The following is a 27,718-nucleotide window of genomic DNA, read 5'->3' as shown; positions in this document are numbered from 1 at the left end:
GAAATGTTTTAGATTTATTAGCTGAGCTGTTGCTTTGTTGTAATATAATTCAGCGAAGATAGGTAAATAAATATTTTATGCTGCCTTAAATACTGTGAAAATTAAATTAATATAAAAATTATCTTCTTGTTATCTTTTAAAAGTACCTTTATAAAAAATTAGAATATATTCATTCAAATCCTGACTTTTTGAGGAAGAACTTGACATAATAAGCGCCAGGCAAAACTAGAATAACATTTTAAAGTTCTTAACCTATGTTACCTAGTCTAGAGCATGCGTGTTAATCTAAGACTGACCTAGGATCTGTTGTTGTAAATTCAGTAGTTCTCGAACTTACCTTGCAATCACAAAGAGTACACAACTGACTCCCAAGCAGGCTAAGAGCACATACATCCAAATGTCAGGAGACAGGGGATTGAGGAAGGAGAAGACTCCTGGATTGGTACCATTGGGCTTCCTGTAGAGAATGCTGATGCCCAGTGTCATGAAGGGCTTGGAGAAGTCAATGACTTTCTCCCGAACATAGGTAATGGTAAGAGGAGCCACTGCCAGATCAGCCTTCTGCAAAAGCAAGTTCAAAATCATTGTCTTAGTTACCTCACTTCCCCAGCAAATGTCTGGACTTTCCTGGGTCCTCCTGATCTATGTTTCTCAATTCCAAATGTTTCTCATGCAAGAAGCCTCTGTAATGATTGGCTCTAGTATAACAACAGTTGATTTACATACTTGTGTTTATGAAATAGTATTTATTAGCAAAGAGAAACAAGAAGGTATGAATACAAACAGACAGACATATAAACTAAATGGAGGAAAAAACTGCAGGAGGGTGTCTTTAAAAAGGACATATGAGCAAAGCAAGGAAGGTGTCACTTGGTCATAAAATCAGCTGCCAAGATGAGACTTTGCTCTGAGCTGCAAACTGTAGATTTTTTATCGAATTTAAGAATCACTCAGGTTTATTCTTCAGCATGATGGATGGACCCATAAATTTTTGTTCTCAGTTTGTGTCCTTACTTGGCTTTCTACGTAAGCAAACTCTATTTCCTTGTTGTTTTCTCCTACCTCTTAAACCATTATTAGGAATCAAAAAAAAAAAAAAGTAACATTTCTTCTGACCTTGACTCAGTCAATTTTTCTCTTTTACTTCTTACTATGCATTTTGTCAGACACTTAAAACCCATATATAAAAGATGTTTTTTTGCTTACATGATCTATAAGTTCTTTGACCATTCCATTCCACTCTCCTTTGTCATTCTGGGCTCCATATTTGCCATCAGGGACGAGTTTGACATCATAAATGAAACCCAAGATGTTTGACAATTCCTTCAACAGATCCAGGCAATACCCTTCAAATCTGTCATTTCCATATAAGGGCTTATCAGACTTCCTGTACATCACATAGGGTTCTTCCTATTTGAAACAAACCAAATATGAAAACCCTGTTATAATGAAGGCAGAATTTCCTTATACAAGCTCCATCCACAGTTGGAAGACATAAAATATTTGAAAATGATTGTTAAGATTTCAGAGTAAGGAAGTTAGTCACTCACCTTCCTGCCTTCCCTAAACTCATTTTCCCTATACCCTCTACCAATACAGAACATTTCCCATATTAGTTTCTCTTCCTCTTCAGTGTGTGAATGAGAATGTTTTTCTCCATTGCTGAGGGCAGGGCTGTATGTGAATAGTATGATAGAGACAGAGTCACATTTGAACTTGAGGTCCAGCAATGAAGGACCAGATGTCTGGGTGTCTGGCCTTCATCTGTCCCCACACCCAGACTTCCTTTGCATGAGCCCCTCCTTCCTGGCTTTTACATAAGAACTTTGCCTACTAACAAAAAGGAAATTTAAATCAGCAAATACATCCTCTTGCTCTTCAAACTTCCTATCTACTAAATACTCCCATTTCCTCATCTCTCAGTTAAATTTCATCTCAGTTTCACTATTCACTTTTATCTACATATTTTGGTTGGATTCCTTCAGGGTATCTTGTTCAAAGACTATTTATATGTCTTCTTATATTATCAGTTCCATTTTCTTATTTGAACTCACTTCAAATCTTATATTTGGTAATTCTTTGCTTATACACTTACATAATAAATCCCCTATTCTATGAATAATGGACATTTCCTTACTACCACATATCTTTAATCTTATTCTCATTTGGCTAAATGAAAATTTATTTTATAACATTATAATAGTTACTACATTACTGATATGTCCTTTTACTTCTCATTATACATTTTCCCCCCAGACATTTAAGACCCATTTAGGCTTATCCTCCAACAAACTGATAGAAATAGAAAATTCTACATTTCCATGAGATAGTTGCTGAGAAAGTAGTCACCAGAAAAACAAAACCATTTTTATTATGGAAGAACAATTCTCAGAAGTTAATGGTTTCAGAAATAAATTGGTCTAACATTATAGACTGAATCAAATGAAGCAAGAATGTCTGAAAGTGAAGATTTCAGAGGTAGACTCTTCTGTCCTTTACTCTTTGGGCTAGGGTTGGAAAAGAGAAAAAATGAACAACCTCTGGATGTACAATGACTGAATAGGGGTATGATCAGGTTCTAATAGGACGTAGGAAGTACCCTTACTTGGGTTTTTGAAAAGCCTCTTAGTAAAGGGGTTATTTACAGAGGTATGAGCAAGGCAAAGGAAGCCAATAGGAATGGAGGTGGGAGGAATGGTGGGGTATAAACATCCATGGACCAACATAATCAGGAAGCTTATAGCACTTAGGGTTAAGGCAGGCAGGAGGAAAGAGTGCTCCTGGAATCCAGGACGACAGAGGTCTGGAAGCAGGATCATTGACAGAATAGGAGCTGTGGTTATGAGAGATAGAGGTTCTGAGAAAACCACTGGAGGCAGGGGAAGAAATGTTCTTACTTCTTTTTCCCTACTTCCTTGGTTTCTTGCCAGGGTCTCTACTTGGTTGAAACCAACTAGGAGCCAGAGAGCAAGGGAGACTAGCTGAGTGGGGCCAGAGAGTGCAGCAGGGCAGAACTGAGAAAAGATTGAAGGTGGGAGATGTGCAGAACATTACTGGAAGCTTCTAATTCAGTGCAATTATGGGTACATACAAACATAGGTTTTTAATGTCCTGATTAAAAATTGACATTTGCAGAAAAAATTGTTGGCATGAAAGAGATACCTGAAGAATTCTTCAAAATCTAAGGCAGGAGTCTGGATAAGACAACCTGAATTCCACTCAGTCAACTTACCAAAATGGTGGTGACGATGAGTGTCCGGTTGGCCAGTGAATCAGTGATATTGTTGGACCTGTCTTTGTTGCCATCGGTCATGTTAAGCCCACTGTTGGAGTTCCAAATCCCAATCTACACAGAACACAATACATCAGAGGCTGTCTGCTGTCAGTGACCCCATTTACATTAAAGAGAGGCCCCTTCTACACCAGGAATGGACATAAAAAAGCTTAGAGTCTGGGGAGATGACACCAGGGCATCACACTGAAGCTACTCACTGTGGGAAAATGAACTATGAAGGAATGAGTGTGCACATGGAACAGGAAAAATTAGTGCCATTTGGGATAGAATGGGGAGAGGTCTTTTTGTTTATTACTTTATTAAGTTTACTGTTCTTTAAATTCAGAATTCTTAAATGAGTACCTGACTTTTCTTCTAATATGTATGTGTTCAGCACCTATTTTATGCCATGCCTTGTTCTAGGCATTGGAGGACATAAAAATGGACAAAACAGACAAAACTTTCTTCCCTAGTGGAAGTTACATTCTAGTCATACAAACCTTAGATTGCCAAAGTGGTACCATTGGTGTCTAAAATTTATAAGGAATGAGATGAAAGGAGCAAGGTGGCTGATGGATAGATGGGCCATCTTAAAGGGAAAAAAATAAATGGGAGAAAAAAAGTGTGGATGAACAGTAGACTGATCCTGTCTTCACTGAGGAGTTAGTGCTAGGTAGGGGTGCCTGTTACTCTTCTGTTTACTTGTTATGTCTGTGCACTTAACTATGAACTCCTTCAGTGACGGTATTCATTTTTATTGCTCATTGATCTATCACAGAACCACCCAGGGTGATTACTAGTCAGTGAAACCCAATGCTCTTTTAAAAATTAATGACCATGGAACACTACATCAAAAACTAATGATGTAATGTATGGTGATTAACATAACATAACAAAAAAAAATTAACGACCCACAGTTTTCTCCAGAGTCCAAGTTACTCTTGGATTAGTAGGTTCTAAAGAAGTACAATGATTTCTTTAGCTTTTGGAGGAACCTAGGAGAAAAGCCTCAGGGAACCGAGCTATTTAGCTAAAGCCTTCTGTAAGCATTTATTGCGAGCCTGGTGAGACAGACAGAATGCAGATGTGTTTCAGAGCCAGGCAAAGCTAATGGCTGTGTGACCTTGGGCAAGAGGGTAACCTTTCTGAGCTTTGGTTCTCTAACTGTAAAGTATGTCATCTGGATATTGAGAAGACCAAATGAGAAGATGTACATGAAAGTGTTGGTAATTGTTAAGAGCTACTCAAACATAGATAATAAAGGGCATTCAAATGACTGCCCCAGTAACTTCTTCAAGCTTGCCCTGTTGTGATAGAATTTGGATTGTGAGGGAAACATTTATTTATTTATTTGTTTGTTTGTTTATTTTAATTTAGAGGCAGATAAAGTAGAGGAGCCATGAACTACAGGGGCAACTGAGGATCACTAACACTTGGACAGACTCTGGGATGGACTGGGTAGACCTATGTTTGATCCCTGAATATACTCTCCCAATGGGAGAACATTGCCTGCCTGGCAGAATATAAGCTTTACAGACAGACTTTTGTCCAGATCCTAGCTTTGCAATGTCCCAGCAGTGTGACCCTGGACAAGTTCATTAACGCTGCTGTGCCCCAATTCCTTATCAGCAAAATGGAGGAAGAAGGGCTTTTCTGATGATTAAATAAAATATCACCAGTGGGAATGTTAGGCCTCTTCTTTCCTTTTCTATTTCTTTACTTTGATTTATTGCTTAAATAGAGCAGCAGAAATTCATTTGGCTTGATAAATACTCTTTTTAGACGTGTAAATTTTTTGAGGAAGTTTCAAGGACTATCACACATCCACACATCACTGTGAACTATTTCAATGTCACTGTTTTCTTTCTACACTTAGTAAGAGTTAGTTGGCCAATGAAATAAGGAGACCGGTCTAGGTAAATGGGGGATTGGAGGTAGTGTTTGCATTTGGAAGTATTTTGAGCCTATCTGTAACGAGGTTACTAGATGTAGGCTTGGAATATAGGACAGCACCTTTAATAACCATTCAGTCTTTCCACCATCAAGGGCGGTATCTGTCATAGAACCCACGCAATGCACACAACATCTGTGAACTGAAGAATCTTCAGATTTCTTTGGTTGGCTTTAAACCCAGGAAAGGGGGACAACTTTTTCTCTTCTTTCTTCTCAATGTGTACCTCTTTTTCCACTTTTTTGAGGCAAAGACTTTTTTTTTTTTTTTTTTTTAGGAAACATAACTCAGGCTAAACATGCCTGGAGTCTGTTGGTTTTCATCCAAAGCTATGCTTTAGGTTGTGAGCAATTGACTTCTAACTCAACGAAGGCTGTGAGTAAATCGGGCTGTGGCTAATTAAAACTCGACTTAGGCACTGGGGTGAATGGAATCTAACTTTTAATTAAGTATTGGAAAGTGGAGAAAATAACTGTGTTTATAGCCAGTTTGTTAAGTAATGGAATGTGTTCTCTTTAACTAATTTCTATTAAGGTCAAGTGTGTGTTTGAAGGAACTATACTAATATATGAAAATGGCAGTGTTGAATGGCCTCACAATATCATTCTCTTTTAATGTACAAACTTGAAACTGTAGACAAACCCACTCCACAGCTTAATGTCTGGCTTTTATTTCTTTTACCAGCCCAACCCAAAGTGAGGAGGTCAAATATCACTGCTGCAGCATTTCCAATCAGCTGAGCCCCAGAGTCCCATTCAATGTGAACTTTCTTCCATGAAATGAGAAAAGGGAGAATATTTTTTTCTACTATCTGTGTAACAGAGGTCCTTTCAAATCTCGACTACAAGAGTATCAAGGTTATTCCCAGGTTATTCCTGGGAAGTGGACAGTATACATGTGCGGTTTGAATGACCACAGCCTTCCGTTTTCAAATTGTTTAATCAGCAAAACAGAAGTCGTGTGTGTGTGTGTGTGTGTGTGTGTGTGTGTGTGTGTGTGTGTTTTGAAGCTAAGTAGTCAATTGGCTTTACCTGTTAATTAAATGGACACATCAGCAAATGAATGTCTGTTTCAAAAAAGCAAGATTTCAGTCTTGTTCTCTGATCTTGGAGGAGCGCCTACAGGAAGCAGAACCTCAATTTTCAAACCGTAGAGCCAAAGCAGACACAGTAATTTACCAGTGAGAAGTAGCAGAGGGTGGATCAATTATTCGTGGGGAGAAACACTCAAGAGCTAAATTGTCTGGTCCTGCCTTCTTTCACTTTGTAAACGGCCATGTGGCAGCATCCATTTATTATCTAGGACAACCAAGGGAAGCTTCTGAAAATGAGTGCCCAAATGACATTAAGCAAACTTTTTTTAAAAAGCGACACAACAAAAGGGTATTCAGAGAGTGACTAGTATCCATTTTCCAAACCTACAGAGTGATCCATATAAAGTCAAAATCCAAAATTGCTGAGTGAAATATCAAGTATTTAGGAAAAAAATAAAAGACTTGTCTGTTTCTTGTATCCTAAGACTTATGAACACATATTTTAGTGACAGATTTTGGAAAGATCGCCACATCCTCTTTTGGAGGTCAGCATTCAAAGAGCTTTTAGAATTTGAATCTTAGTCTTGTTGGAAAGGGACAATAGGTCTCACGTGTTAGCGCTCAGGTTACTGTGAATTGTTGATGATCAATCATAACACAAAACAGCACACCCCGGTATATGCAACTTACAACATGGGCAATGATAGGTCAGCAGGAAGGAAGAGGTACAGAGGCATGGTGTTGCATCTCTGGGAAGTTTGTGTGTGTGGAGGGGTGATTACTGCAGTTTAGTGACAAATAGAGGACATTCCCCTCCCTTGTGTGTAATTTCAGAACTTGGATTCCATTCCCTAGGATATTTGGTTTGAATTAATTCAACATTGCAGAGAGTGCCTGGAGTCTCAAGCTGGATTAGTGGAATAAGCTTCTTTTTGGGCCCCAGTTAGGTTCATCTATTTATTAGCAGTGAGGAAACGAGATTGCCTTCTCTATGCCTTTGGTAGCCTGATACACTGGAAGATTAAAACAAGGTTATTAAACTTACATTTTTAAAACTTAAAACGACATTTTTGAACTCATTTACTGAGTACTACCAAGAGAGAAATAAGCTTTTGGACCACAGGGGGAAACTGTTTACACTTTCCATGACTTAACTGATAATTTGCAAGATAAAAGTGAGACTGACAAAACCATTCAAATTGAACAACTTGAAGTAATTCAAGTTGCATCCGTAAATCATTAGGTATTTTGGCAATTAGGTTTAGAGAGAGAGAGAAAATGAAAGACAATGTTTGCACATCACTGGGACATTTTCCTGATCCAAATGTTTTTAATGTCTAACATTTGCTTATACATTAAATCTGTGCACATTCTTTGACAACATGATACTGTACAATAAACTATGAAATAGGAGGTGTTAGAATTTACAAGATAATCTCATTTCCCTTCCAGAGTCTCTAATGTTTTTGTCTTCTGGAAACTGGTTCTAAAACAAATTGCCAGACAATATACACTGACAAAGATCCTACGCAAAACATTCCCTATCTCCTAAGAGAAGGGAATTTCTGAAAATGGCTCCTATTTTATGGTGGTGACATTGAGGGAGATGTCTTATCCTAGCCTTCTCAGTCTTAGCCTATTTGACTAGTCTGATGGATCAAATCTATTGTTTTCATGCCTCTTAGGGAAAATATTTAGTGATTTGAGAAAGAATATAAATGGACCAGTGTCTGCTTCTGTTGCAATAACCTGCTTTCAATGCTAACCAAGACTGATCCTGCCTGGGAGAAACAAAAATAATCTAGAGGGAAATATTTAATCCAACATTATTTAATCCATCTCAAGCCTGTTTTCAATTCATGGGTCATGTTGTTGAGAGACAACATATTCAATCACCCCGTTCTCCCTTTATATAGACTATCACCTCTAAACTGCAATTAGAGGTCTACTGGTCTGGCAAAACCAGAAAGGTGCAGGCTTCTCCTCTGATATTCCCCACCCCACCCCCCAGAGCTCCTGCAGTTTTTGTCCGAGTACAAACCTTCTTCCACACTTTATATAAGTGTTTAGACACTTCGCCAGCAGCCTTGGTTTTCAGAGGGAAAAATAAAAATAGCACTTAATTAAAATAGAGCATGGAACCCAGAAGGTATTAAGGTGTGTGAGTGCTCAGCATGTTACATTCCCCACCCACTGTTTGGAATCTTGCACATTAATTCAACATAAAGCCTGAACACATCTACAGTAAAGAGATGAATTAAGTACTTGGGTCCCACAGAAGTTACTTCCACTTGGTAGTACGGCCTGATGTTCACTCTTCCTTTCCCACACCAAAAAAAACCAAAATCATATAAAGATCTTTTTAATATGCAAAGCTTTGCTGCAGAGTGAACGGGCCTTCATCATTCTTTAAGAAGGGCTGTTCAAGGTATTTTCATAAGCACAGTCAATCCACACACACGCGCACACACGCTATTGCTAAGCAAGAAGAAAACACGCTATGCTTGATGACATGTTCTTTGATTATGGATCTCCAGGCAGTAGAAACTTGAGTGGAAGTGAAAAGTGGGCTTTTTCTAACAATTTTCTCTGTGGACCCCATGAGAGGTTGACATGAAAAGATTGGGCATCTCCTCCCGTGCCTCCTGAGGGAGATGGGCTGGCTTCCCCATTGCCTTAAGGCCCAGTCATTCCTTCCAGGAATGGAGGCCAAGTCACCTGAAGAAAGAAAAGTTATTGCAAACAATGAAGAGATAAGAAACAAATTGAGAAAACACTTTCATCTAATTTGATTTTGCCTGTGATGGAAAAACACCAATGGAGTGTGCATAATATTGCCGCGTATAAATAGCTGTGAAGGCAGGAAGATGGCTCCATCTCTTTCATCACATGCTGGAGCCAGAACGATGTTTCCTTAACAGCTTTTCTTCCCCTTTCAGTTCTATACATTAACAGAGTGGAGGGGGGAGAGAGGCATGCACAGAGGAGCAGACATTTTTTAAAAACAGCCATTAGAGGCTTTCAGTCCCTAAAAGTATTCTTTTCTTTCCTTTTGTGCCCACAGCCCTGATGGAGGCAAGGTGGGTGCCTTGTGCTCTGCCAGTCACGTTAAACTAACAAACCAGCAAATCCGAGGGAAGAGACCCCAGAGAGAGAGACAGAGAGACAGAAAGAGAGAGTCAGAGAGAGATAGGCGGAGAGGGAGAGACAGAGAGAGACAAGGAGAGAGAAACAGACAGACAGAGGGACAAAGAGAGAGCCAGAGAAAGCCAGGGAGAGAAAGCCAGAGAGAGAGACAGAGAGAGAGAGGCAGAGAGACAGAAACAGGAAGAGAGGGCTTTTTCAAAATGTGAACCTGTGTGCATAATGTGTACCCTCAAAGCTGCAAACTAATAATTTTTCTCAAACATTTCCACACCAGTGGTCACCATCTATTATATGCAGCCTAATTAGCCTTTGTTAGTTTTAATTAGGCTATTTGGGGATAGGGACTAGTCAGGACCTTAAAAAAATATATATGTCTCAGTTACCAAAAGCAACAGAACAGAAATGGAAATCTTATCTCATTTTAAAAATCAACCCAAACATTTCAATTAGTAAGTAACTGGTTCCCAAAGGCACTTTTCTACAGGAAACATACCTTCTTGTGCACTACAGTGAGAAAAAAAAATGTTGGATTACAGAGTTTTGATTTTCAGATAATTATTTTGGAGGTTTCAAAACCTTTTTTTCTTTAAGATTCTAAAGGGCAAAAATCTTCACAATATAAGTGTTAATTAATTCCAGTACATAATTGAATAATAAAATTGGTGTAATAAAATACACCAAGAAGCCAAATTCTTTTATTATTATTATTATTAGTCTAAATAGTCCACATTTGCATTACTCTAAATGAGCTCACATGGGACTTGGAACTTTGAGAGATTGAAAATTACAACTAAAATAATCCTAAAATTAGAACCCAGCATGAAAATGCATTTTTGGGGGCCTATTTCCTCCTAAAATCAAAGAGCCAGTAAGCCCTTTCTCTCCTACTTTAGTCTATCCCTCTGTCAATCTCAAGTGCAATTAAAATTCATTTCTGAGTAAAACTTGGACGCCAGTCCATAGGTAAATCATTGACAAACTCCTTGTTTTCCAAGTCTAAACACAATTTCTTGAAACCTTTGAGAGGTGGGGCTAATGACAGCCCACCCGTAGGGCCATATGTATTTAATACTGTAATCATGCCTGCTGTATAAACTGAGCACTAGATGAATGTTAGTATTGCTATTAATAACATACAGTTTCAGAATCTACCATGTCAGCATCTATCAGCAGAGTCGGGAGAGAGAGCTAGAAAACTGGCCATAAATGAACTTGCTAAAAGAATCATCTTACCACTCTGCTATTTGTAGGTATAATTAAAATGCTTGAACAGTGCTCTTTATTTTATTCTTAAATTTATTATTGAGAAGGTTACCTTTTCCGTTCCTTCCTCCTTGAGACTAATAATGTCCAGATCAAAATCCTTCCTCAAGCCATCGGTTTTATTGAAGGTGATACGCCCAGTCAGGCCATCCCACCGAGCCTACGGACAAAAGGAACATCGCATTACTGTTTCACACTTATCATAATCCTAACACCATCACAATTATAATACCTCAAATTCATCATGGTATCCAATTATTTGGTTTCGTCGTGGTGTTAGAGAGCATTGCACTGCTTCAGTAGCTCGATGGCAGAACACTTCCCTGTTTTATTAGCTCTCATTTATTTTGTCAGTTCTAACATCTACCATCCGTCAAATCTGTGACAGAGACAATTTAAATGGGCAGTATGGAAGGAATGACTGTAAAATAGTCTGCACATGGAGTAAACAAAATCTGGGAAGCCATAATATTCTGTTCTCCAAGGTCAAGTCCAGTCCCTTTTAAGGTATTGCCCAGGGGAAGTATCCCCTCCCCCACTCTATCCCACTGTGAAAAGGATATAATCCAGTGATGTATTATCGAATTTTTAGGGTGTTTGGGATTTAGGCTTTCCAATGTCACTTGGCCACTGTATTAGTTTCCTGTAGCTGCTGTAGCAAATTATCACCGAGTGGGGTGACTTAAAACAACAGAAATTTATTCTCTCATAGTTCTGGTCGCCAGGAGTAGATGTCCAAAATCAGTAACACTGGACAAAATCAAAGTGTCAGCAGGGTCATGCTCCCTCGTGGAGACTCATGGGAGACTCTGTTCCTTGAGTCTTCATGCTTCTGGTGGCTGCCAGCAATCCTTGTCCTGTGGCGGTATGTCTCCTGTCTCTGCCTCTGTGGTCACATTGCCTTCTCCTCTTCTGTGCCATCTCTCTACTTGTTTCTTATGTCTTTTTTCTTTTTAAAGATTTTTTTTATTATTTATTCATGTGTCAGAGAGAGAGAGAGAGAGAGAGAGAGAGAGAGAGAGAGAGAGAGCACAAGCAGAGGGAGAAGCAGGCTCCCTGCTGAGCAAGGAGCCTGATGCGGGACTCGATCCCAGGACCCCGGGATCATGACCTGAGCCGAAGGCAGACGCTTAACCGACTGAGCCACCCAGGCATCCCCTTGTTTCTTATGTCTTATACGTGTGATGTATAATGCCATCTTATACATGTGATGGCATTTAGGGCTCATGTAGATAATCCAGGATACTTGCCCCATCTCAAAAATCCTTAATTTAACTATATATGTGGTGTCCTTTTTTTTTTTTTTTGCCATAAAAGATAACATTTACATGTTCTAGGGATTAGGACATGGGTATCTTTTAGGGGAGCCATTATTCTGCCTGCCACATGTGTATCCACATTATGTTAAGAACTAAAAATCACAGTAGTCTCCCCTTCACAGAACTCACACTGGACATCTTTGGTGGTTTCATTAAATAAAAAACTGTGGCCCTGGAGTTTCTTGAGCTTCAATCTCTAGGTGATTTTTTGGCAGTCTTGTCTAATTTGAGTTGACTTACAAATGAGGATACAGGGGAACTCAGTCCTTTGTATCTACCTAGCTGTTTTTCTCTCTCCTGACTTTACCAAAATGACTGGACATTTGTAAAATGTGAAGAAAATCCTGAAAGATATACTATATCTGCCATGTCTATGCCATGTGCACCTGTTGACTGATTTACCCATTTGGCCAAGAGGCAGAGCAATTCAGTGGGAAGAGTATGAGTTTATCACAGAGCTAGGTTTGAATCTCTGAAGTATGACTTCAGGCAAGAGACTTAACTTGAACCTGGGGTGTCTCAGATTTCAGTGTCTGACCCATGCAGGGTTTCTGTGAAATTTAAATGGCACTTCATACAATTCTTAACTCACTGAAAGCACTGAAAACTTAAACAAGGATTATTTTGACAACCATCTCTTATTTTCCTTCCCACATTCCCCACAAACTCTGGAGTTTGGCTTTTATTACCTCACATGTCAGGACTCACATGTATAGTTTTTTCTGATCTCTTCTGTATTTCATTTTACAAACCAACATCAGATTCATTGTCCCAAAATACAATTTTCATACTCATGCAATTTCTCCCAGCACGTAAAGTACATAATGAATTCATGCTGCCTACAAATTAGTCTAAACCTTGACTTTACATTCGAGGTTGTGATGGTTAATTTTATGTCAACTTGCCTGGGTCATGGGATGTTCAGTTATCTGGTTAAACACTATCTCTGGATATATCTGTGACAGTGTTTCCATTTGAATCAGTAGACTGAATAAAGAAGTTCTCCTCCCTAATGTGAGTGGGCATTATCTAATACACTGAAGGACTGACTAGAACAAAGAGGCAGAGGAAGGGAAAATGTGCTCTCTCTGACTGATTGAGCTGAGACATTGGTCTTCTCCGGCATTTGGACAAGGATTTAACACAATTGGCACTGCTGGTTCTTATCTTCTCTGTGCCAGAAACTATCTTAGAATATAGCGCACCTAGTAGTTTACGGTTTAGTTAGAACAAGAACATTAATGTACTTCAACGAAGCACTATGCGTGTGAGGATAAAGATTTGCACATAGTTATTGAAGAAAGAAGTCTGTACCTCTGAAACAAATAATATATGTTAAAAAAAGAGAAGATAATAGGAAGGGAAAAATAAAGGGGGGAAATTGGAGGGGGAGACGAACCATGAGAGACTATAGACTCTCAGAAACAAACTGAGGGTTCCAGAGGGGAGGGGGGTGGGGGGATGGGTTAGCCTGGTGATGGGTATTAAAGAGGGCACATTCTGCATGGAGCACTGGGTGTTATATGCAAACAGTGAATCATGGAACATTACATCAAAAAGAAATGATGTGATGTATGGTGATTAACATAACATAATAAAATAAAATAAAAAATAAAAACATGAAAAAAAAAAAGAAAGAAGTATGGAAAGAAATACTTATCCCAACTGCCCAGAAAGAAAGCCTCAGCAAAAAGGCTCCTACAGGAAGGAATGCCTAAGCTCTCATAGGATGAGAAATTGGCCAAGCAGGGGCACCTGGGTGGCTCAGTCAGTTAAGTCAGTTATCCCAGAGTCACGGGATCAAGCCCCGAGTTAGGCTTGCTGAGCGGGGATTCTGCTTCTCCCTCTGCCCCTTCCCCCGGCTCCTTCTCTCTCTCTCACTCACTCTTTCTCTCTCAAATAAATAAATAAATAATCTTAAAAAGAAAGATTAAAAAAAAAAAAAAAGAAATTGGCCAAGCAAAGATTTACAGCCTGAGTAAAAACCATGAAATACAGAACAAGTTATGTCTGCCATGGATCCGTAATCCAAGATAAGGAATGATGAGAAATGGGCCTAGGAAGGAGGTAGGTGGACACTTGTTCTTGAGGGTGTTATGAAGTGTGCTACTTTGCTTGGACTTTGCTCAATAGACACATGGGAATCATCAGAATGTTTTAAGCCTGGGAGTGTCACGGGCAGATGTGCGCTCTAGGGAGATCATTTTAGCAGAACGAGGGGAGGATGACTCATACATCAAGACGGCAAGCAGAGGACCGGTTAGCAGGTAGTTCTCACAGCACAAAACGACACATTCACACGCCCACATGTGAACACAGGGATAGCACTCTTCCTCCATCTCCCTGTCCTACCAACTTGCACACCATTAAGTATTAATAGAAATTCTTCCCTAGCAGGGTGGCCAGTTTCATGAAGAAAGCATCGCCATTAAAGTTCTTACAGACAGAACAGTGAATGGAATCAACTTAATTATCAGGGTCCAGCACAATTAACCCAGACATAGTTTTTGGCTACCATGCAGATGGAATGGAAATCATGTCAGAAGTAAATTTTATCCCTTGCTAATGCTGGAAGTTAAATTCATATCAGGAAATGATACATGGACACAAGAAGCCTTCCGCTCTCATCTAAGCCATCTACATGGCCAAACTAGATGTGAGTGACTCCAGTGCAGTAACACATAAGAAATTCTTCAGATCCTTGAACTTTGCCTCCGGAGCTTATTGCCAAGGGAGGTCATAATGCCAAATGCTAGCACCAGCTGTAAAAAAAAGATGGCATATTCTTACAGTTGACAGTAACACGTATTGTTACACTTGCTGAAATACAGGTAATCATGTGCTCTGCACTGGGGCAAAAAAAATCGATATTGAACGCAAGTAGGGAGAGTCCTCTCCTGTGTATAGTTAGGTACACCTCCTGGCACTGCGATCTTCTTTTTCTCCCCACTAGATCCCAATCCTACCTTTTGTACTCTAGTCACTTTTTATTTTGCAAGGCAAAGGCTGGTTTCATGGATTGGTGGGGTAAATGAAAGTCACTAAATAAACTACTGCATTCGTGTCATAGCATCTACCAGCGAGTGGAAGACAATTTGTCTAAGACTGCAGTTGGGTGGAAATCTGTACTGTGCTAGGGCCTTGGACTCAGTTTTCAGGCCCGTTCTTCCATGCTTCTCAAAATGTGCAGTTTTCACCCTCCTCTTGATCTGTGTGGAAGGAGGTAGTTTTCTTCATTAAAGTTCTACAGGATTTTCAGAAAACTTTTTTCTACAAGCAACTTTTCCTTTTTGGGGGTCATCCTGCGAGTCAATTCGATACATTGTCCAGAGTTTATGGAGCTCTCTGAAAATAGGCAGAATTGGTAACATTTATCTCTTGATGTAGCATATAGCTCATAGCAGGGTCTTAAAATCCAGTTCAGAAATCCAATTTCACTTCCACTTAGTGGGTCTATTGTGTCCCTTTGTTTGGATTCTGTTGCGTTGGTTTGATTCTTGAATTTAGTGTTCCAGTCACTGGTGCAGTGTAATTCCCACTTCTCGGCTCTCCTCCCTGCTCATCCAAGTGGCAAAAAAGTTCCTTTTTCATGCTTTAACAATGCTTCCTTCCCTGCCTCAAATATCTACAAAGACTCCCTGCCTGGTTCTTTACTGAACTGAAACATCTTTTGACCTTCAAAGTCAAGTTTCTCTTACTGACACAATTGCATTTTCTTCCTGCCTCCCATCTACTGGCAAGCATTTCTATGTTCTTTGTTTTGTTTTTCAAACTAAATTTAATTAGCATTTATTGATTACCAGTGTATTATTGATTAGGGTGAATAGACAATGATTAACTCCTGGATATGAGGAATAAGATCCATAAGGAATCCATTTTCTGGGGCAAGGCTGAAGCATATACAATTTAGATAATGATGTATAATTATATTAGTCATAATTACAATTTGTTTGCCTTATGTAGAAGCATTTGCACAGGAGACAATTATAGTATACTTAACTGAAAACAATACTTAAACTATTGTCCCTATTTTAGGAAATGGCTTTAATTTCTACCCTGCATAAGACCTCTTGACAACAATTGTCTAATAGGAAGTGAATCAAATAGTGTGACTTTTTTCTTTTCTCTTATCAGGCATATTATCTGATGGCCAAGAGACAGAAATCAAGAGCTAAAAGAAGAAAAAATGTTTTCATTAATGTCTTACTTGTAGGCTCTTTCTCAAGATAATTTTACTGTCCAAATATATATATATATATGTTTTAGTTTTGAGGAAGTAAGTGGTTAGTACCTAACTCTAGGCTCTTGTAATAGTCAACTTTTAAGTTCATTTTGTTAAAATAATTGCTTTTATTCATTTTTTTCCCCTAAAGGGGACTTAAATATGTAAAAGCACATAAAGCCTCATTTCTTAGAATTTTCCCTGACACAGCCATTCCTGTTTACCATGGGGAATAAATTCTGTCTTATTGAAAGAAACTTCTTTTTTGAGAACAGGAGAGAATGTGCTTTTCTAGTAGATATGATCTTTTAAGGACAATGGTTTCTAGCATTTTCATTTATGTATTAAGGAATTATGCTTTCTTGTAAGAGTATTGTAAATAGAAAGTTCACGGCAAACCCAAAGGTTAGTTTCCTTTCGAATTAGATTAAGATGAGAGAAAGGAATTTTTAAATGACTCTTCTATGTGTTAATGAAACTTACCAAAATTTGAAAATAAAGGAAAAAAATTAAAAAGACTGCATGGACTTTGTCATAGTGGTCATTGTCTAAGAGACTCACCCAAGGATGACTTGATTCTCTAGGGAAATGTATTTTAATTCCCAGACTCTGTAAAATGTTAATCTATAAGATGTAAGCGATTTCTAATGTCTAATATAAAAGATATTTCTAATGTCTAATATAAAAGATAACCCTCATATTATAATTTTATTGCCCTGGCATGTTAACCAGTTTTGATTTTCCACGTGGCCTCTACAATTACTTTTCCTCTACATCTCCTTGGAATGATCTTCACCATCTTGCCCATTCCCTCAAAGTTAAATGTGTCTTCAACACTTGCTCACTTTAGGTTTGTATTAGTCACATTTGTAACTATCTTAAAATTATACTTTGACTGTTTGGAGATGGTTCTACCAAGATGACCAAATAAGCTCACCCGCCAAAGCCAACCTTATGGGTCATTTAGTCCTCTTTAGACCAGTCCTGGCGCAAATCCCAAACAGTAATGGATTTTACCTCTGCTGACTCTTCATTTCTCTTGTTCTTTTCTTTTCATTTCTTTTCTTTTGATTCTATATTTTGATACTGATTTTTGCGCAAATCTCTCAGTCTGTAAGTACCTTGCCTAACTCATAGTTTGGGCTCTTTCTATTTTTATATTGGGTGCAGGGACCAGTAGATCCGTGTCTGGTCTCTGACCACTGGGCCATCTCTACCATATAAGTCAAGAGAGCACTGTGTGTCTCAGAAGATCTTGGTTTTGGTCATGACCAAGTCTCAGAACTAGTGGTTATTTGAATGCTAGTCTAGTCTCAAGAACATAGTCCGAAGAACACGTGTACATGAGAATCCGATTTGCATGTGGCCACAAAGTCATTCTCTATTGGTGACAACATTGAATTGGAATCTGGCATTTTGTTCTGATTACATGGTGGTCTGTCATGTAGAGAAAGTAATCTACTTCTCTGTCAGTAGTGTGACAGATGACTGAAAATCTGGTTTGTTAGTCTTTTTCTTTTGTCTGAACAAGAATATATCTTAAGTTCACTGGAAAGGAGACATACCCCTTGAATTCCATGCCCAAGATTTTTTTGTGTTCTATGTTTACATTTCAACTCATGGCTAAGATTGTGGAACTGAGGCTGCAACCCTCAGAGAATATATCTTATGTCTGGAAATGAGAAAAGCCTCTTTACCTCATTCTGTGAGTGAGAAATTTATTCCTATATCCAGAAAGTATTAATAAATTAGATTATAAAAACTTACAAATAAAAGGGCTTCTTTTTTTGGTTACTTCTTTGATTACTTATATTAATATACCCCAGGTTCCCATTATATAGAGAAACTAAAGTTTTACTATATTTCATGTGCTACCCTTAAAAAAAAACTCTCAAATTGCTAGCTCAGAAGCATTTTTATGTAAAAACCCAAGTTCATATAATCAAAGTGTGCCTTTAACTACATTTAAGTATTTTTTTAAAAAAATTAACTAAAAAAATTAACATATCTCTTTCCCCTAATTTTATCAATATTGAGTTATAGTTTAAGCCAGAGAGTAGGTAATCGAAAACTTCTTAAACTTCTTCTTCTTCTTCTTTTTTTTTTTTTTAAGATTTTACTTATTTATTTGAGAGAGAAAGTGCACAAGTTGTGGGGAAGGGTGGGGGGAGAAGCAGACTATCTGTTGAGTAGGGAGCCAGACTCTGGAATATGACCTGAGCCAAAGCCAGACTCTTAACTGACTGAGCCACCCAGGCACCCCATGAACTTCTTAAATTTCTTATACTGGTTTATTAAATTGCTAGAATTGCTACATAATATTTAAAATGAAGGAGATATAAAATTATGTATGCAATTATATTGAATTAGGATTCTGACAAAATTTTTAATCAACAGTAATTATGCTTTGTGATGTATCCATTTAAACATAATATCCAAGTTCCTTATTGAGTTTAAGACCTTGAGCTAATGATAAATTAAGTTAATGGATAATCTTTGAGTATCTAAATGGCTTCTCAATAAGAGATAATACTGATGTACTGGTCACTGTATACATGTGTGTAGATTTATACATGTATATCTCTGTATATCTTACTATTTTTATAGGTTACAGAGAAACTGTCCTTTGGGTAATGGTAATGAATATGCTTCTTTCTGTCACATTGAAAAAAATGTTTAAAGGCTGTATGTGGCTCTATGGGGCTGCATTATGCATGCTCATTTATATAGAGTATGGGCTATACTTCTGTATATAACCTAAAGAGAAAATATGTACCAAATTATGAAAAAGTATAGTGAACAAAAGAGCATGAGTACACACTCATGGGAATTGAATTTGGTTGCCTTGATGTAAACATGATAAGTCTGAATAAAAGCAAAGATGTGTGTTAAAATTTTGACAAAGTTTGTTCAGTTTTTATGGCTTTATTAATAAGATATATATTTTAAACTTGTGAATCTTGTTATGTCAAATACTATATGAATGTAAAACTGGTGGGATTTTTTTCTCTTTCAATTGGTCTTGGCGTCCTTAGTCTCTCTTAAGAAGACATAAAGTTTAGGGCGCCTGGGTGGCTCAGTTGTTAAGCGTCTGCCTTTGGCTCAGGTCATGATCCCAGGGTCCTGGGATCGAGTCCCACATCGGGCTCCCTGCTCCGCGGGAGGCCTGCTTCTCCCTCTCCCACTCCCCCTGCTTGTGTTTCTGCTCTCACTGTCTCTGTCAAATAAATAAATAAAATCTTTAAAAAAAAAAAGAAGACATAAAGTTTATAAATTTCCTTCTATGTAATATGATCAGATAGACTTTTTCCCCAGCATCAACAAGTGGTTTCTACTTTCTCCTCGTGTTTGTCTGAAGTTTTTGCTATAAGCTATGGACTGGAAAATGGGACTTTGTCAAAGAATGACAGTCTCAGAGCCTCATGGGAAAATGGTGCCAGATTCTCTTAACTATTGGTACTTTAAGAAATAGAGCCATAGGTACAGACTTCGGAGCTTAAAGTGACATCACTTAGACAACTGGAACTGTACCAGAGCACTGAATTGGGACCTCTAGAACTCTTTTTAGTACAGTCAGAGTAGACCTTATGAAAGCAGAGTGCTGACCCAATGTCCAGATGTATAAGACTTAAGTAAGATTAAATGAATCATGAAGAGAAATCTAAGTGTGATTATTTGGTTTTAAGTATTGCTGATATGGTTTTAAATGTTCTATTAAGGGAGTGAAGTTGTCCTTTCTTTACCTGCAAACCTCAACATAGTAACCTATACATGACACATTCTTTACATGATCTTTTCTTCTCCCTGAAGCCTCAGAATTCAGTAACCGCTCACTAGATTTTATGGCAATGTAGTCATTTGCATAAGACAACAAATATCTGTCTTCTGTTTTTACCAGGATAGAGTTTGACAAATTGGTTGTGTAAATGAGGTTATACTAGGATTGTTACATCTGAGAATAAATCTCATTTAATCAGATATAGCAAACCCACCATTAAGGAACATATGCTCTCCTTTATCTTTAGACCCAAGAGCCAGAAACCCTCTCAGGAAACTGGTCCGTTTTTTGTTCTGTGGTTTATGGAATCTCACACTTGTAGGTGATAAGGAAGGCCATTTCCTGACAGGTCAGGAAATCTATCAGCTGTTGGGTACTTCAAAGAGAAATTCACCAAAATATAGATAGGTATTATAGGAATACTGTGCAGATCATTTCTTGGATTTAGTTTCTTACCCTTGTGCGGTAGGGAGAATAACACCCCCTATCTCCCTAAGTATCCATGTCCTAATCTCCATAGCTTAAAATACACAAAAGGAACTTTGTAGATGTGATCAAGTTGAAGATCATAAAATGGGGAGATCATACTAAATTATCTGGGTGGATCCAATGTAATCACAAGGGTCTTTATAAGAAGATCCCAGGAGAAGTCAGATAGGCAGAAGCAGAGGGACAAAGAGAAAGAGACTGAAAAATGCAAAGCTATTGCTGGCTTTGAAAATAGAGGCAAGGGTCCACAAGGCAAGGATTATTGGCCATCTCCAGAAACTGGAAAAAACAAGGGAACTGATTTTCCTGTAGAGCTTCCAGAAGGAACCAGTCCTGCCGACACCTTGACTTTAGCCCCCCGAGACCATGTCAGACTTCTGACCTCAGATTGTTAAGAGAATAAATTTGTGTTGTTTTAAACCACCAAGTTTGTGGTGATTCATTTAAGTGGCAATAAGAAATGAATACACCTTGGAATAAAAGAGCCCATAAGAGCAACAAAAACATGTCTGGAACAAAAAAAGCTTTTGAAAATGCAATCAGAGATTCCTTTAGAAATTTGCATATAAAAGTTACTTTTCTGGCCTGAGCAGTTGCTTAAAAACAATAGCTCTGAATTTGCTGGTCGTGTTCAAAGAGGCTTATATGGTTGATTAACACCTTACTGTGTAAACTACTCAGGTCCAAACACAATGACACCAGACTTTTTGTAATATGAACAATCTCCGGAGATTATTTATGATACAAAAGGGGACTTCTGAACAGATTGTCTAAAACTTGGAAATAAAGCAAAAGGATGACTGCATCTCCTTTAAGGTCCTATGGGATCATTGTCTAACAGGCCCCCCCAAGGACGATTTACTTCTCCAGGTGATTGTACTTTTGCTTGTTTTACTATTTTCAATTGTTTAGGGTCAAGACTACGAAATTATATGTTAACTTGTAGATTTTTATCCAAGGGAGATGCAAATAATTCATGTCTGATATAAAGGATAACCTAAAGTTTATGTTTTTATTGTTCTGTGGGACAATAATCAGTTTTGTCTGTAACTCAGCCTCTCCCAGTGGATTACGTGATCATTGTTGCTCTAATTCTTTAAACCATCTTTACCATCCTGCTAGTTCCTTTGTGAAGGTAAGTGGTTTTTTTAAAGATTTATTTACTTATTTGAGAGAGAGAGACATGGGGGGAACATAGTTTAAGGTGGGGGAGGGGCAGAGGGGGAGGGAGAATCCTCGAGCAGACCCCCTGCTGAGTGGGGAGCCCGATGCTGGGCTCCATCCCAGAACCCAGAGATCATGGCCTGAGCTGAAATCAAGAGTTGGATACTTAACCAACTGAGCCACCCAGGCACCCCAAGGTAAATGTATTTTTGGCACATGCTTTCTTTATATTTGTATGAAAGTCATGTGATAACTTTATAAAGTCATATATTGACAAATACTAAGTGCTATAGGTATGTTATCTAATTTGATCCTTACAGCAGCCAGATAAGGTAAGAATAAGTGTCTCCACTATACTGAAGAGAAGAGGCCCTACAGTTAGTAAAATGCACCGGAGGGATCCAGAACCAATTCTACCTCATATTCTCTCTCCTTCACCACACTGCGTGCCCGTGGATAAGGTCATGAGAAAGAAAATGAAGAGGTGTGGACCAATTTCTCCCAATTTAAATCTTCACCCTGGACTTTGCATGGGTCATGTGGAACGGACATTCTCAAGCCAAGACACAAAAAATTTAAATGGGAAGATAAATGAGATTGAAAATCAGCACGAAAATCTTGACTTCCCACTAACTCAGTGGCACGTTTGAAGCTTGAGTTGCCCAAATTGACCTAACTTGGATCTGTTGCATTCATTTAGAAAGACAAAAACCTCTGACCTGGCCTCCAGTATTCTACTTCTCAGTTTCTTCATGGAGCACAGAGCAGCCTTTCAATATCTCACCGCTGGAAAATGCAGTTACCTTGACTAGAGACCAAAAGAAGCCATCAGCCTTTATCATGCAGTTCCCTTGATTAGAAGTCCTGGGGCAATTGGAATCTACACATGGTATCCCAATGCCTGTGAGGGTGCGGAGCAAGGGGAACATCTAGAAAATGTTGAACTCTTGGTATTAACGCTTGTTTGGTTGAAATGTCTCTAATTTTCCTGTCATTCCTTCCCTTTTCTGCCCTTCAGAACCCCATTCTACCTGCTGACCAATGGATTAAATGAGGCCCAGGATGGTCCTACTTTCTAGGGTTTCCATTTTGGATTTATTTGCATGTGGCTGTTCATTGGCTTTATACCATAAATGTTGGTAACTTTTGCATAAGACTGAGGAGCGTGTTTAAAGTCCTTTATCTTCAGTCACACTGAGTCTCCTCCCTTCGGGCCTTCTTCCTGGATTTCCCCCAGATTGCCTTCTCTTCAGTATACTGTCTTCCTCACTGTTCATCAAGCTAAAAATACCTCCTTTGCTGTTATTCTGAGATGTCATTGATGCCTTGACTTTTATAAGGCACATCACATGGCAATGTGATCAAACCAATTTGTAGTTCAGAAAGATGTATGGGAAATGCAAAGTTTTCAAGTAAAAGAGGAGGATTTAATAAAATCATAAGTTGATGTGCTTTTATGAGCTTAACCAAAAAAAAAAAAATCACAAATTGTATTTAAAAAGAACAAAAACATACTGCTAATAAGCTCTTCATTGGTCTTCACATAGTGTTCACAAACAAATTTTAGTCAAACCCAGCATTGTAAACAAGATGGTTTCAGACATAGTGATAGTTAATTTTAATTGTTATCAAATTTTAACATGATGTATTAGGAAGAGCTTGACTTTGGAATCAAATGACACAGGTTTGAATCCTAGCTCTATCTTTGATTAGCTGGGTGACTCTGGGCAAGTTACTTAAGTTCTTCAAACGCCATTTGCAAAAATCAATACTGTCTTTACCTAGTTGTTGTAAAGATTAAAAGAGATAATGCTTCAAAGCATCTAAAAGAGTACTATCAGATGGAAGCTCAATAAAAATTGAGTTCTTTTATTATCTTGACCTAGTCAAGAATTCCTTAACTCTCCTCACAGATACATGATTACTCACACACCATTTTGCAATGAACCTTACTCCATCTCAGAGCCTTTCTTTTTTTAAAAAGAAAACCACAGGCCCAAAATGCGTTACTTGGGCCAGGCCAAGTCACCAAACCAGGGCTTAGTATCTAAAATAATTGTAGTTTCAACCTCCCCTAGGAATGATCTTAAACTGTCAGTCAGGAATTTTCTGATGGGTGCCAATGAGTTTGTATCATGGGCCCTCTCCCTCCCCCAAAGGAAGATGAGCTAATTGGCATGATAAAATCCACTTGGACCATTCCCCAGATGGAAAGTGACCTTGCCTGGAACAGTCCTTTCTTTTTCTTATAACTTTCTTGCCCCACCCTCCTTCCTATAAAAATTGTCCAATTTGTACAACTCCTTGGAGAGCCCCTCTACTTGCTAGATGGGATGTTGCCTGATTCATGAATCATTTAACAAAGCCATTTAAATCCTCAAATTTACTCTGTTGAGTTTTGTCTCTTAACACTTTATGCTGCTTGTCAGAAAAAACAACAACAACTGCTTTTCTCCATCATTAATTATATTAACATAGTGGTTCTCAAATTGTAATGAGCACAAAATCATCAGAACACATGTTTGAGGTGGGAATCAGGGATCTGCATTTTTTTTTTATAAGCACTCCACTTGGTTTTGATGAAAATGGTCTACAAACTATAATTTGAGAATTACTGAACTAGGGCTCAAAGTTTGTCCATAGACACTATATTGCCCATATTTTTTGAATAATCCCACCAAGCAATACCAGTGAGCCATCAAGCATGGAGTCTGATTCTAGTTCAAAAGGAGCTCAAATTTGGATGATTAAGGCCTTTATCTCTCTCTTTTTTTTTCAGGGAATATATAATTAAAAAGTAAATAAGGGTGCTGAGTGGCTCAGTCGGTTGAGCGCTGACTTAATTTCAGCTCAGGTCATGATCTCAGGGCCCTGGGGTAGAGCCCTGCATGGGGCTCCCCACTCAGGGCGGAGTCTGCTTGTCTCCCTCCCTCTCTGCCCCTCCACCGGCTCTCTCTCGTTCTCTCTTAAATAAATAAATAAATCTTTAAAAAAAGTAAATGAGTGGTACTGATAACAGTTTCCCATAACTGGGAAAAGCGAGCCATGGGTAGTATGGTCAGTAGAGTTTTTAGGAGAAGATGGAGACTGAAGTCATAGAAGACAAGTAGGGTTTGAAAAACTGCATACTCTTACAGCTCTCAGTGTAGTATTAGTCTAGCGAAACGCTAGTTGCTAGTGTTACAGTAAAAACCTATTATACTAGGCATATAGTAATTGGATCCTATACTCCTATATTCTAGGAAATTTTTAGAAATAATACAAACCCGTCTGAGGGAACACTTTTTGGTGTCTTGTAGGCAAGAGAGATCTATTGTGTCTCTTCAAAGCCTGTCCTTGCCCTGAAAAATTGGATATGCCCTCAAAGATCCTGGTTGCTATAATTATTCTTGGGGTCACACTAACCTCACAGGTCTTCTTTTGGGATATATGCACCAATCCCTAGCATGGCCCCAAACCAAGTTTTTAGGAATTTTTCTTTGTTTTTTGTTTGTTTGTTTGTTTGGTCTTGTTCTTCTTGTTCTTGTTCCTCTTCTTCTTCTTTCTGCTAGTGTTTCCTCAGGGGAACACTATCCTAGGAATAGACAAGATTCCTTGACATGACCATAGTAGTCCAAAGCTCACACAGCACTGTGGATCTGAGCGAGACCTGGAAATTTCAGGGCTATGCTCAGAGTCCAGGGACCCCTTCTTGCTGCCAGTCCTGGAAGCATTTACACTGACCTTCAGGTGTTTTCCAGTGCTCTTGCCCAGCAACAATCACAGCAGTTATAGTGTATGTACCATGGTGTTTCAGATTCCTCATTAGAGTACTTCCTTGAAACAGTATTTTCAATTACCTAGAGAATAAAAATCCACCTTTCTAAATGTACTATTTACGACTGTTCCCTACTGCCCTTACCACCTCACCTGGTCTTGGGGGGGGCAGAATTTGTCACCCTAAAATACGTCTCTTTGGCATAAGGATTATTTTATGTTGATTTATTTTTAGAAAATAGATACAGAGAAGCTCTGAAAATCAAACAGAAACTATTCTTTTGTGGAAAAATTTACATTTATAAGGGAAATCTCCAAATTTGTAAGGGAGTCTCCTCTGTCCTAGGAAGATGAGAATGACTATATCTGTAGAAACTTATCAATGGAGAAGACATGGATTTAAATCTGTATAACAACCATACCATTGCTAACTATGTTTTGCTGGAAAACCTGGCTTCTTCACCCCCTCAAGAGTTACTAAGGTGTTCTGGGCATTTCCCATGTATACAGGAGGTATACATGTTATTAAACTTCTGTTTGTTTTTCTTCTGTTAACCTGTTTTTTTTTTTTTTTAATTTATTACAGGGTCTTCTCAGTCAAAAACTTAGAGGGGTAGAGGGAAATTATTTTCCTCCCCTATACCAAGTTTCATCCCAATGGCTATACATGAACTTTGTCTTTCAACCATGTGCATCCCTCCCCAGATTCCATGCATATTCAAAACTCATTAATTTGCTTTTGCTACTCCCTTTACCTGGAATTCTCTCTCCTGTTATGTTCTTAGATATACTTACTGCTCATTGATAAAAGTTTAGCTTCCTAAGGGCAGGGATGGTTATCTATTTTGTTCACTGATGTATCCTAATTACCAAGAAGAGTGTCTTCATCTAGTGCTCCTTAAATACTTATTGAATGAGTTAAAAAAAAAAATCAAGGTCCGTTCAAATATTATCTCCTCTTTGAAGCCATTCCCAATCCCTTCAGTTAGAAAGTTTAGCTTTTCTTCTGGAATTTAATGGTATTGTATTTATATTTTATTAAAGCCCACATCATAGCAGTCTTGTATTACAATTAGTGTATTTCCCTCCAGATTATGGCTTCCTTAAGGTCAGGAGCAGGTTTGTATTCATCTTTTCCTTTCACTGCTCACCACTCTCTTGCACCTAACAGTGCTACATGCATAGAATATACCTAGTACATACCAAAAAATTGAATTTCTGGCTAAAATCTTCCATTAAAAATTATTTGATACTCAACTTTAGAAGATGCAAACATGACATACTTTAATCAGAAATTATTTTGAGATAACACAAGCCCTTCTCTTTAAACTTTCTGTCAGAGACTTTTGTAGTCTCACCCAGATCACAATGGGATAGCCCAATTTTTCTCAACCCCAGTCCCTTATAACTTTGGACTCCCTGCAAGTAGCAAGACTTTTGTGGTTCTGGGAAAATTACTTCACCTTATGGGGCTTCCATGTTTGCTTCTATACACGAAGATGTTCAATGGAACAATCTCTGAGAGTCCACCATTCTATTCCTTCCTCTATCTGGTTTGGAAATTTGCCCCAACTCCCTGCATGTGCTTACACAAGGATCTCCTTGCCTGAGTGCAGAGTCCCCCGCAGTGTTACGAACCCACTCTGGACCTCTCTGAAAACTAAAGCCACACTTTTGAAAGTTAAACCAGATAAATGGCCAATCTAAGGAGGAATGTCCAGCCCAGTTCTCTAAAGAATCCATTAGAATGTCATGCTTCGAAATCCTAACATGGAATAAGTCCCTTCCTTTATTTCTGTCCTTACTCTGTCACTCAGCTCCAGGATACTTGCTGAACTCATTTTTTTGAGAGATATACCACTCTCTTGTTCATCAAGCAAAGAAACTTAGCTTTAAAAATTATCTTGGATTTTAGCTCTGGGGGTCTTTTATTATTCTGTGACAGGTTCACATGCTATAAATCCCAAGTGTTCATCTTCCTACAACTTCTTAACTAACACTTTTGCAGCAATACCTACCAGAGCAGAGAAGTGAGTAGGACTTGCCTAAAGCAATATCATGATATTTTGGCAGAACTGCTGAGTAAGTTCTTGAGTTTTGTTTTCCTAACATCACATTAAGCAATACTTTTTCAACCCAAATACTTTGCAACATTTATTTCCTCGGGACCAGAATTCTGGGGTTTAGATTCACTCAGCCTCTCAAGAACTCTCAGTCAAGTGAAGAAAAGAGTCACATAAATCCAGTGGCATATCATGAAACTGCCTTAAAACCACAAAAGACTTAATTAGACTATGGTTATTTGACTTAATGGTGTTTTAA

At 38.4% G+C, this 27,718-nt stretch overlaps 1 protein-coding gene across 9 annotated transcripts in view; it reads right to left on the bottom strand.

The window, feature by feature from the left end:
* Window positions 1-27,718, bottom strand: part of GRIK1 (glutamate ionotropic receptor kainate type subunit 1) — a 364,878-nt gene that overhangs the window by 46,192 nt on the left and 290,968 nt on the right. For 5 of the 9 annotated variants that reach the window (XM_025867840.2, XM_025867857.2, XM_025867865.2 and 2 more), the window contains exons 8-12: window positions 10,721-10,828; window positions 8,300-8,344; window positions 3,233-3,346; window positions 1,207-1,410; window positions 338-561 (exon numbers count right to left, since the gene is read on the bottom strand). In XM_025867840.2, the coding sequence (XP_025723625.1) occupies window positions 338-561; window positions 1,207-1,410; window positions 3,233-3,346; window positions 8,300-8,344; window positions 10,721-10,828 (695 nt within the window). Of the gene's footprint in view, window positions 1-337; window positions 562-1,206; window positions 1,411-3,232; window positions 3,347-8,299; window positions 8,345-8,842; window positions 8,977-10,720; window positions 10,829-27,718 lie in introns of those variants that run through there. The other 4 variants (XM_025867847.2, XM_025867873.2, XM_073891313.1 and 1 more) reach the window with 2 other exon arrangements.

This window comes from Callorhinus ursinus, unplaced genomic scaffold, assembly GCF_003265705.2.
Source record: "Callorhinus ursinus isolate GAN/ISIS: 27379988/994484 unplaced genomic scaffold, GSC_fseal_2.0 scaffold1, whole genome shotgun sequence".
Lineage (NCBI taxonomy): Eukaryota > Metazoa > Chordata > Mammalia > Carnivora > Otariidae > Callorhinus > Callorhinus ursinus.
Note: the sequence above shows the minus strand (reverse complement) of the source record. Positions and strands in the feature narration are given on the sequence as shown.